The sequence below is a fragment of the Poecilia formosa genome, unplaced genomic scaffold, assembly GCF_000485575.1.
Source record: "Poecilia formosa unplaced genomic scaffold, Poecilia_formosa-5.1.2 Scaffold99, whole genome shotgun sequence".
NCBI lineage: Eukaryota > Metazoa > Chordata > Actinopteri > Cyprinodontiformes > Poeciliidae > Poecilia > Poecilia formosa.
The window spans coordinates 1439506-1451291 of NW_006800038.1; the positions used below are offsets into that span (position 1 = coordinate 1439506).

The 11786-nt window shown below is 35.0% G+C and overlaps 2 protein-coding genes across 2 annotated transcripts in view; one reads left to right on the forward strand and one right to left on the reverse strand.

Annotated features, from left to right (window-relative positions):
- Positions 1–1148, forward strand: part of samd4a (sterile alpha motif domain containing 4A) — a 48870-nt gene extending 47722 nt beyond the window's left edge. The window contains exon 12 of the mRNA XM_007558799.2: positions 403–1148. Coding sequence (XP_007558861.1) covers positions 403–431 — 29 coding nt within the window. The 3' untranslated portion in view covers positions 432–1148. The remainder of the gene's footprint in view (positions 1–402) is intronic.
- A 6704-nt stretch (positions 1149–7852) lies between these two features.
- Positions 7853–11786, reverse strand: part of gch1 (GTP cyclohydrolase 1) — a 23089-nt gene continuing 19155 nt past the window's right edge. Inside the window, exons 4-6 of the mRNA XM_007558800.2 lie at positions 11373–11404; positions 11045–11129; positions 7853–9988 (exon numbers count right to left, since the gene is read on the reverse strand). Of these exons, the coding sequence (XP_007558862.1) occupies positions 9862–9988; positions 11045–11129; positions 11373–11404 (244 nt within the window). The 3' untranslated portion in view covers positions 7853–9861. The remainder of the gene's footprint in view (positions 9989–11044; positions 11130–11372; positions 11405–11786) is intronic.

Here is an 11786-nt window from a genome sequence, read left to right on the forward strand (position 1 = left end):
GTTTTACAGCTTCACTCTGTTACATTTATTCTAATGTTACATTTATTCTAATGTTACATTTATTCTAATGTTACATTTATTCTAATGTTACATTTATTCTAATGTTACATTTATTGTAATGTTACATTTATTGTAATGTTACATTTATTCTAATGTTACATTTATTCTAATGTTACATTTATTCTAATACTACAGCTTTATTCTCTTAATATTTTGTTATGGCCTTGATATTCCATCATTAGTTTCTGTTGTGTTATTTATAAACATATCTAAGTTTATTAACGTGATAAAACCAGAATTTTCTGTTTATTAAGTCAGCATTTTGCACAGCTGACACAGAATAATGTAAATGTTTTTTAGTGACGATTAAGACGTTAAATCCCAAACTTGTCTCCCGGTTAGATGGTGCAGATCGCACATCAACGATATGAGGTCATCGGGGCGCCGCAGGTTCTCCTCAAAGCCAGCCGGAGGTCGCCGGTCCTCCCGCCCCCCTCCCCGCAGCGCTCCACCGCCGGACCGGACCGGGCCGGACCTCGGAAACACTCGCAGGTTGGTCAGCGAACAGCCAACGCAGCCCATCATCCATCGGGTCGGACAGAAACAGACTTCCTCCTCCGTCCGAGAAGGAAAAGCATCAAAGCCAGCGATGGACGGCGCCTGACTGGCGCCCCCAGTGGAGGCGAGCGGAAGGGCAACACCGGCCTGTGGATCGGGCCGACCGGATGAAACATGGCGTCTTCCGCGTCAGTAATGTTACCTCAGACGAGACGAGCAGAGCCGCCGCGTTCGGGTCGGGATTCTCGGACCGATCGAACGTCCGGCGCTTCGTAAACGTTGGCGCCGCGACTCTGTGAGTTTTTAGCCGACATCTTGTTTCTGCGTCCGTATTGTTTACACGACGATGCTGCTGTCGGAAGGCGCGCTCGTTTTCAGGAAGCGCGCGAAGCTTTACGTCCCGCAGGCAGCCATCGAACCAGTTTACAGCAAACGTCTCCTTTATCAAGCGACGGCGAGCTGCGAGGTTTTAACAGTGAGAACGATGGGAGGAAGTGCAGCCGAGGAAGACGGAGGATGTTGAAGAGCAGCGGCGTCAAACTCACAAATTTATCAATAAAACTACGTACATTCAAAAACACAAAACGTTACCAGGTATTACTGTCCAGTTTCTACTGCAAACATCTGTAAACATGAAATGAGACTAACTTACATGTTGGCAACATTTAGTTTTAAGTCAATGAATCCAAAATATGGATGAAAAAGTTCCACTGGCAGATTTTCACTTCTCACATGGGAGAAATGTTTTGTTATAAGTGGAATAATCTCCCTGGAAAACTGGAACTTTTTCATCAATATTTTGGATTTATTTACTTAAAAAAAAACTCCACGTTTTGCTACATTTGTTAGTTTCCTCTACAATATTTGCTCTACAAACTGGACAAAAATACTTTAGGATTTTTTGATGAGTTGTTAAAAGATTGCAGCCCCATTTGATTTCTACTGCATAAAATTAAATAATAGTAAATATCTTTGAACAATGATGGAATTTGGCTTTATACAAACTAATTTAATTAGGCTGATAAAATTATATTTAAACACACAGTTGTTAAAGTTAATTTATGTGGCCCTCTAGAGTCTGCAACCTGCAGCTCCTAATATCTGACTAAAAGTAATTAGATTTAAGATTAGATGTAACAGATGCTGGTTTTTACAACAGTTTATTAACGGTAATGTAGATAGAATAAAAAAGAGTGAATTTCTGTCAAAAATCTCTGAAATTTTCTAGAAAAACTTTTTAAACATTTTTAGCTCTTAAAACTCAGAAAATTTCCAAGTTTTTTCTAGAAAATATGTGAAATTAATCTCAGCATTTCTGAGTTTTTTTCTTGCAAATTGTCTAATTTTAGAGCTGAAGAATTTCCATAATTTTTCTTTTGGTTGTAAAAGTTGCAGACTTCTCGTCTAGAGGGCCAAATAAATAGCTACAGCGTGCCGGATTTGGCCCATGTGCCTTGAGTTTGACACACACATGTTGTAGAGGAAGGAATGAAGCTGAAGTGATGCTGAAGAGGGGGAAGAGGATGTTTGAAGAGGCCGGACCTCTGAAGGAGGAGGAGGAGGATGAAGTCATGTGAGCGAGGGCAGCAGGAAGTGGATTAGTTCGTCTAAATTTTAATGTTTGCAGGAAAACGCAGGAAATCTCGTGAACGGGAGACGATCGGAGCGTGTTGGGATGTTGGGCAATCTCGTTGAGCCGCATGTCGCAAAAAAAGTGTGAAAACAAACTGGTCAATCCATGAAGGGTAGTTCTCCCAGAGATTGTCTGATTAGTGCTTACCTCCACCTGCTGGCCAGACGCAGTCATTGCAGCTGCGTGTCTTTGCTTCATCAGCAGAGGCCGTCATAGAATATATTATCTTTATTATTATTTTTATTTTGCGTCTTAATATTTATCCCAATTTGCTTCCATCTGGAATAAACTTCCACTAAGGAAATGTGCAAATAACCTGGTGAATCCAGACCAGTTTCTTTAATAATTACACTGCAAAAACTAAATGTTACCAAGTATTTTGAGTCTGGTTTCTAGTGCAGATATCATACAACACCTGAAATAAGAGAAAAACTAACTGAACTTTTCACCAAGAAACAGCAGCTTTAGGTAGATAATTCATTAAGTTCTAGTTGCAAAAAACATTTTCTACTTCTAATTATAAGTTTTATCTAGCTTTAGCTCAAATGGTAAAATTATAGCTGGTAGTTATAACTACAGGTAAAGCTATTCTAGTTTTGCTATTAGCATCAGTTATAGCCACTCGCTGCTGTTGTAATTTATTTCTAGTAATTCTAGAATAATTTATTTCTCCACTGTCAGATTATTTCACTTACAACTAGAACTTTTCATCAATATTAAGGATTATTTACTTAAAACAGGCTCCTATTTCCTGCTGAAAAGTTTCTGTAAATTAGTTTTGTCTAATTTAAGAATACTGAGGTATTTTCACTAGAAACTAGACTCAGAATGCTTGGTAATGTTTTCTGTTTTTGCAGTTTAGGGTTTATTGTTGTAATTTCATAGTATTTTCTTTGCATCCTGCACTTGATAATGTGACTCTCTAAAGTTCAGAACCATCTGAGCTCTTATTGTTTTCTCTTCATCTAAACTCAGAGACTGGAGCTCAAAATGTTTTCTTTTATGCCACAGCGGCCATTTTATCTCTGGTTTTCTCTGAGCTTTAACAAAGTCTCCTGCTGCTTGGATGAAACGGCTTCGTTCAGACGTGGCCAGCATTCGGCCCGCCGATCCGATTGCACAGGACGGCGCTAAATTCAGGTGTGAAAGAATGCAAGGCGGGTCGTCCTGGACTGTTTTAGCATTAGCTAAAGAACCTGCAGGCCTGACACGCAGTGGAGAACCAGGTTTCGCCCAGAGGAGGCCGAGCAGCCAGAAGGCCGTTCAAGAGTAACGCGACATTTTTACTCAAGTAAAAAAGTAAAAAGTTGCCGTCCAAGAAATTACTCAATTAAGAGTAAAAAAATGCTACAAAGTTTGCTCAAGTACTAAGTAACTGGTAAAGTATCCTTCATTTAATGTTTAAAAATTACATCATCAGATGCAGCACACATTGAAATTTGGAAAACGTTGAATATTTTTTACTTTTGGAAATTTTGTGAGTTTCAAGAGTCGAATATTTTTAACTTTAAAACTCAGAATATTTTCATCTTCTATTACCTCAAAATGTTTTTTTTCTAGAAAATTTAATAACTTCTGAGATTTTCTAGAATTTCAGAAATTCTCAAAATTTTCCAGCAAATTTTCATCTTTTTAAACAGAATATTTCTTGATTTTTTTTAGAATATTTCTGAGATTAATCTCAAAATTTCTGAGGTTTTTACTAGAAAATTTTCGACTTTACAAAAATTTTTTACTAGAAAATTTAATCTAAAAACTGAGTTTTTTTTCTAGAAAATTTTCAACTTTTGAAACCCAGAAAGTTTCTTGATTTTTATTTTTCTACAAAGTTTTTGTTTTTCTACTAAATTTTAGACTTTAATAATTTATCTGAATTTGTCAGTGAAATCTGAATTGCCGGATGTTTCTGTTCTGAACGAAGCCGTGACGTGGAAACGTTTGTTGTGTTAATGAAAGCTACATGCTAACATGCTAGCAAACATTAATCCAAACTCAGACCTCAAAATAATTAGAAAACGTTTTTTTGACTTCACAGAGATACTCAGTTTGCTGCAAGCGACTAAAAGATAAAAACATTTTTATGTATTTTAATTGTTCTGCATTTTCTAAACGGTTTTGCTCTGTAACGGCGAATGCTTTTATTTGGCATTTAATTTGTTTTAAGAGGCTAAAAATGTGCAGAAACTCCTGAGTTTTAAATGGAAACAGCTGAACTTTTCTTAGACGTTTTGACTTTCATCCAAACCGTTTCTTCAGTTCTGACGATTAATTGGGTAAAAAAAAAAATCAATACAGTGAAGGGCTGCCCTGTTGATTATTTTTTGTTTGCAATATGCAATACCATCATTAAATGCAAAATGCATATAAATTTTGTACAATTTTGGCTTAATTAATGCTCTTACCATGTTGTTCTTGTGGCAAACTGCATTTTTTGAGTCTCTGTGCTCCAATTAACGATTAATTGATCACTAAATCATGATTAATCACGATTAATCGGGTTAGTCGTTTCAGCTTTAGTCCCATAGTGTGGGTTTCTGTGAAACTGCCTGAGGAGACGAGTCTAGGCTGCAGTGTAGAAAGATGAAATCTCTTCAATGTTGGTTTTTCATGTTTTACATGAAAATTTTCATTTAAAATTAAATCCTGGATGACTGAAAATCTGCGTGTTCAGAAACTCCCTTCAGATGCAGAGGAAGCAGATTAAACTCTAAACGTTGGTTTTGTTTCTCTATAATCTCTCAGCTTCACTGCCATGCATCGCTCAGTACTTAAGTAGAAAATAATTTATTTCCTTTTGTTTTCCGTGTTTCCTGCAGAGGTAAAACTTGTGTTTTATTATTTAAGTACCGTCTGTGTTAACGTGTTATGGCTGGTGACCATGCATACATCTCAGATATATCGTCTTTTTTGTTCTTGTTTGCTTTTGTTGTATTTCTGTTTAATTTTATCCAGATCCAAACTCTTCGTTTGGTTCTGGAGTCAGAAATGTGTTTGTAGAAGGAAGACGTTTAACACGAGCTGAAATCTGGCTGGTGGTGTTTCCCACCAAGCGGCCATTTTGGGAGGACTATTTTTAGCGGCGGATTAACACGTTTTGCCTGGTGGCAGTGTGCTTCATTCAGTTGGGAATCTGCTTAAGAGAAATAAAGATATTTCTGATGGTTTTTATGTTTCTGAAAAACATAAATTCTTCTTTTAAAGAGACTTGATGTGTGAACAAAGTGATGTAATTTGTGTTAAATCAAACCAAATCAGCTCTGCGCAGTATTAACATTTAACGCTTTGTTATTCCAAAAGCATTTATCGTATTTTACGTTGTTATGTATGCTTTTTTTTATTTTTTCATAGAGTCTGCAAATCAGTTTGTATTTTTTTGGATGCCAGGACTTTTGTTTTTTTTGGAAATATGTAACTAAGCGTTACCGCTTGACTGTTCTCCCTTTATTTCATCTAGATTTATTTTATCAAAGAGCCGATGTCCTGTATTGACTGCAGGCTTACTTCTTTCTATATTTGAAAAAAAATTAAATGTATGTTTAATAATAAAAAGTTGCAAAAAATAAAAAAAAATCTAGAAAATGAAAAGACAATTAAAAAAATATATTTATATTTTAAACTGCATGCACAAGACTGGGAAAGTCGTATTTAGAATAACAAATGGCAGTGCCTTTTTTGTATACTTGACACATCAACATCATGAAAAAGCAAAACAAAATCAATGGTTTTGTATCGATTTTTATGTTTCGGCTTTGGGAGGAATGACAGCTGAGTGGAGTTCACGTTCAGAAACAACCAATTTATTTAAAAACAAAACATCCAGTTTGGTTTTACGACTATATTGATTCAGTCCAAACAGTTTTCATTTTTGAGTTTGGAGTATTTTAGCATCTGCTAAATGTTTAACTTTATATGATTTAACTAAAAATACATTAATTCATTCATAACTGATGCAGTTTATCATTTTTAAATCAATTTGCAAACTCTTTGCCTCAATAATAAATCTTACTTCCAGCAGTTTTAGCACCTGAATATTCACAGAACTGGTTAAATTTCATAAACTGAACCTCCAGATTTAGATTTCTTGATTATTTTTGTAATAAAATAATCCAGATGCGTACAGAAGTTTGAGTAAATGAGCCTGAACGTGAGCCCGGCTGCTTAAACTGGTTGGTACCTGTTGAATCCTTGTTGTCTTCACACACATTTTGGTGTGAAAACGATGAAATGAGAATTATTTTGATGTGTTTTGTACTTTTGCTGCGATGTACCAGAATGCTGTGATTTGGCATGCCCCAATTTATATAAAAACAAACGAACAAAACGCCTCTGCTCGTGGTTTTTTTTGTCTGATTCTGCAACGAAACATTCAGAACATCTTGATTTGGTCATGAAATCCTTTGGAAATTAGAAATATATCTCTTCATTAAAGACATAACACACTCAAATGTTGAAACCTGAGAAAACATCTCAGCTGTGGTTTTGATTTTGACCACAAGAGGGCAGCAGTGCGTTTACAACACCTGTGTGTCAGCTCTAAGCAAACATCTTACATTTACAACAAATTCAAACGGTAATTTATTTCACAAACTTAACATGTAAATCAGGAATAAAAAGAGTCATAATAAAACACACTCTCTGCTGTCACATACTTTTATTATCTTTGATTAAAAAGTTTTTAAAATGAGCACAACAAATAAACAAGGCCACAGAAACAGTTAAAGCGTTTTTTTTTTTCCTTCTTCTTAGCATTCATCTTCCAGTTACACCATTAAAACCAGACAGCGGACATCATGATGCACTGGTGTGCAAAGACACAAAACAAACTGGTCTTCACAGTGTCCATCTACCAGGATGGAAACAGAAGAAAACACACACATACATACAAATACATTTAATAAACCTTTCATGGACATAAAATATCTGTTTTGGTTTAAATCCAGAGGCTGGTTGGCAGATAAAGGCAGTTCCTCACAAAGGAATAAAAAAATGTTTCAAGGGAAAATGTTGGTTCCAACAAGGATTCAGATATCTTTCTTTTACAAGCTTGACTTTAAAAATTGCTTTTGTTCTAACAATTGAGCTTTTGTTTAGAGATGAGGTTTATAAAGTGTAAAGAAACAAAAGGAGGATCGACAGAGCCATGGTAGCCTATTAAATGTGTAAAAATAAAAAGATATAAATAGGCAGGAAATTACAATGCTTTTCTCAGAATAACATTTTTTAATTTAAAAAAATGGATAGCTTTCTATATTTATTTAGATACCACTGTGACCAAAGCGCGTCCTGATGCTAAATTTAGAAATTAGCATGTAGCACAGTTAGCTTATAAATAGACCATAAAACAATGGGAGCACCTGAACGTGCTAATGCTAACACCCGGAGATAATTGCTGCGGTTTTTAACCTTAATAAAAATCCCCGGGGAATTTAAAACAGACATTTCGGAAGTTAGGCGGCTCGTCTTCTCAACATCATCTATGGGATTTTAAAGATTACTGTGAGACGACGTTCTGACGCTGATAAAGAAATTAGCTTGTAGCAGCAGGTAATCAGCTGAAGTTGAACCGTTTCAAAGGTACGTTGCAAAATAGATTTTAACTGAATTATTTGCACTGATCACTTTTAGAAAGTCATCATGGAAGCTGTTATAGATGACAAAATGTTTATTTTTATCTACTTGATTCAGGGATGTCCAATGTGTGGCTCGCGGGCCATTTTCTGCCCTTGTGATGATTTTGTGTGGCCCTTGACCACAATTCAAGGATGGTTTAAATTTGGTTTGCTAACTCAGGCAGTCGATACAGATAAACATGTAAAAGAAAATGTTTGGGGTAGGGTGAAATTTTAATGATGGGAGGCATTGAAAAAAATACAAATAAAAATCATAAAATGGAGAATGTAAGGTTCAACACAAAGTATTTATCTTTTGTTATTTTTATTTTTTTCATTTAATTTGAAAGTAAATATGACGATGACATCATATGTTAATTGAAAACCAGATTGGGCGTAGCCATTTATTAAATTTGGCCAAAAAGAAAACCAAATGTGACTCACATCCTGCTCTTGTTGATGAAAATACACGTGCAAAATTCCAGACAAATGGTAAGTGACCTGTACTTGTGCAACTTTTATCTAGTCCAGAGGACTAGAAAGCGCTCAACATTACATTCAGTCATTCATTCACACACACACATATTCATACACTGATGGTGGTAAGCTACATTGTAGCCCTGGGAGCGGGAGCTTTGACAGAAGTGGCCCTCTGACCACCAGGGAGAAGGGTCTAGTCTAGTCCAAGGACACAACAACTTTTTAAAAATTATTTTCAAATATAATGTATATAAAATGGATGGATGGAAATAATTGTAAAAAAAATTGGCCCATGGTAAAAACTTTAGCATACTTTTCTTGTAGCATTGCTCACATTAGCATAACTAGCATGTACCTTAATTGTCATGTAGGATAGCATTAAGCTAATTAAAATTAGCATAATTAACAAGCAGCACAGTCAACATTGAACTAAATTAGAATGTAATGTAGTTAGCAGCTAGCATGATTAGCATGTAGCATGCTACAAATAAACATAGCAATACTCTATAAATATAGAAGGTCATAGATTTATATTTTAATGGATAAGTTTAATTTAAAATCAACAGTTTTGTTTTTGTTAATTGTTCACTGCCAGCAGGTTTGTACTGATGTGGATGTTTTAAGGCCTGTTGGCTCATTATTTAAAAATGTTCATGTTAAAAGGTCTTTTTTAGCTATAAACAGCATTAAGCTAAATGAAATCAACATAATTAGCAAGCAGAACAGTCAATATTGAACTAAATTAGCATGTAGTGTAGTTAGTTAGCATAAAACTAGCATGTAGCATGCTAAAAATTATGACTAGGTCTTAAAGCTACAAGTAAACAGCAATAGTTTTAGATATGATTAAAGTGTCAGAGCTACAGTTATTTTATGTTGTCAGTAAATATTCTATTTAAGATTTATTAATATTTTCATTTAAAATCAGTTGTTTTGTCTTTTTTTGTTTCTACCAGTGTAGATTATCCAAGCATTGTTGGTGCATCTTTAAATGTTCAGATTAAAGGTGTTTTTCTACTTTGAAAGTTATTGTTAATCTGCTTATTTATTGGTTTATTGAAATATTTTTATATGTGACTTTTTATGTCGATTATTCAAAAACTTGAATGTGTTCTCAAATGATTTCTTTAAAACTTTATGAAATGCCCTCAGTGACGATTCCTGAATTTACATTCAGGACTTAAAACTGCAATTTTGATGTTTACAAAACAAAATAAAACGTTTCTTACAGGAACAACAGACAAATATGAATAGATTACGTCGAAATTATGCAAAAAAATAATCAATTAATTAATTTTTCTCAGGACCAGTTTTCAGGAAAAGCTCAAGTGTCTGGTGGCCGGCGAACAAAAAAACCTACAGGGTAAAATCTGAGAATAATCGGGTCAGTCAGCGGCCTGAAGGCGACGCTCCGGCTCATTGGGTCATCAGAGTGAACAATAACATGGAGCAAACACCTTTCACTGCCTTCGGTGAGACGGAAACACACACACACACACACACACACACAGCGGCACGGCAGGTGGGCCGAGCAGGTGGAGGTAACCCCAGGCAACAGGAGGAAGAGGAGGTTCTTCGTCTTCAGCTTCGGATGAGGGTCAGGAACTCGTCGCGGGTTTTCGGGTCTTCCCTGAAGACGCCCAGCATGGTGCTGGTGACGGTTTTACTGTTCATCTTCTGGACGCCTCGCATCACCATGCACATGTGGCTGAAGAGACGAGCGGAACGGCGCCGTTACGTCAAGAAACACACAGAACAACATTTAAACCTGCAGAAAGGCCAGCGCAGGCCAAGATGGCCGCCGCAGCCGGTGAGTCTGGAAACGATTAATAATCGTTACTGAGATAATCGTCAACTAATTTAGTAATCAATTAATCACTAACTGGAGTAAACAGACTTATTATTTGAGTCCAGGGCTGAAATGGTTAATTATATTAATTGTGATTAATCAATTACTGAAATAATTGGCAACTAATTTAATGATTGATTAATGGCTAACAGACTTATTGCTTGAGTCTAGGGTTAATCATGATTAATTGGTTTTTAATCATGACATTATTGAAATAATGTCAACTAATTTAGTAATCAATTAATCGTTAAATCAGTATAATTGATAGAATAATCGATTACTAAAATAATTACCTACTTGAATCTGAATATTCACATTTTAAACAGCTAACATCAGAGAAGCGGCCAAACATAACATAATACATTATAACAACATGAGGAAAATTATATTGTTATAAATGAAATAATTTGCCAGTGGAACTAACTTTTTTTAATCAATATTTAGGAATTATTGACTTAAAACAATAAGCTATATCTTTCTGAAAAGTTACTTGTAAGATAGTATTTTTAAAATAAGATAAAACTAAGATATTTTCACTACAAACTAGACCAAAAATTCGGTAAGATTTTGTGTTTTTACAACTTTTCAGCTGGAAAGAGACGGATGTTTTTCTTTAAAGCAAGATTAGAGATAACTGTACAAATAGAAATAAAAACTAATGCAACCTGCAGATTTCTCCATAAGTTCATAAAATAATTTATTGTTGTAATCATCTGTGACTTCTGACTGTAAAAATCCTGATTTCAACATGACCATTATCTGAGTAAGCAAGGAGAGGAGCGCCCTCTGGTGTTTGTGAATACAAACTGCAGGCTGCAGTCAGAAAGCGCGTTTGGTCCATCATATAAAGTTGAAGATTATGGTTTAAACGCAACTAAATTAATAAAGTTTCTGCGTCCGTAGAGAGATACATACGTTGCCTCGACAACGACTCCGACCCCAGTGGGCTGCAGGGCCTCGGTAATGGCAACGGCAATCTGTTTGGTCAACCTCTCCTGAACTGGGGAAGCAAGAGACAAACGGAGAAACAAACATCAAGGACAACAGGATCTCAACTTTGGTAAATGAAAAATCTACAAATGTGCCAATTTTTTTTATCCAATTGATCGGTTATCACAGACCACAACACAATAGAAGAGTATTATAAATAATGCTTGCAAGTAATTATTAAATGATTTAATAACTACTAATTTTATTAGTTTAAAAGTCAAAATAACAGAGATAAACATGTAAATAAAAGCACCTTGTAGTCGACGACTGTAGATTTCAACAATCCTAAGAGGAAAGAAGAAAGGTCAATAAATCATTTGCTTATTTAACTATAGCCGATAAATCGGTGATGATGAAAGGTTTATTTTTATTTTCATCATATTTATACACCTAAATAGAATATTTAATACAGCCACAAAAATGTCAAAGAATATTTTAAAGTTTAAAAAAGTGTTTTTGAAGTGTTGATTTTATTTCTGAACCATTTTTTATTTTGAAGTGTTGATTTTATTTTTGAACCCTTATTTATTATAAAGTGTTGATTTCATTTTTGAACCATTATTTATTTTTGAAGTGTGGATTGTATTTTTGAACCCTTATTTACTTTGAAGTGTTGATTTTATTTTTGAACCCTTATTTATTATAAAGTGTTGATTTCATTTTTGAA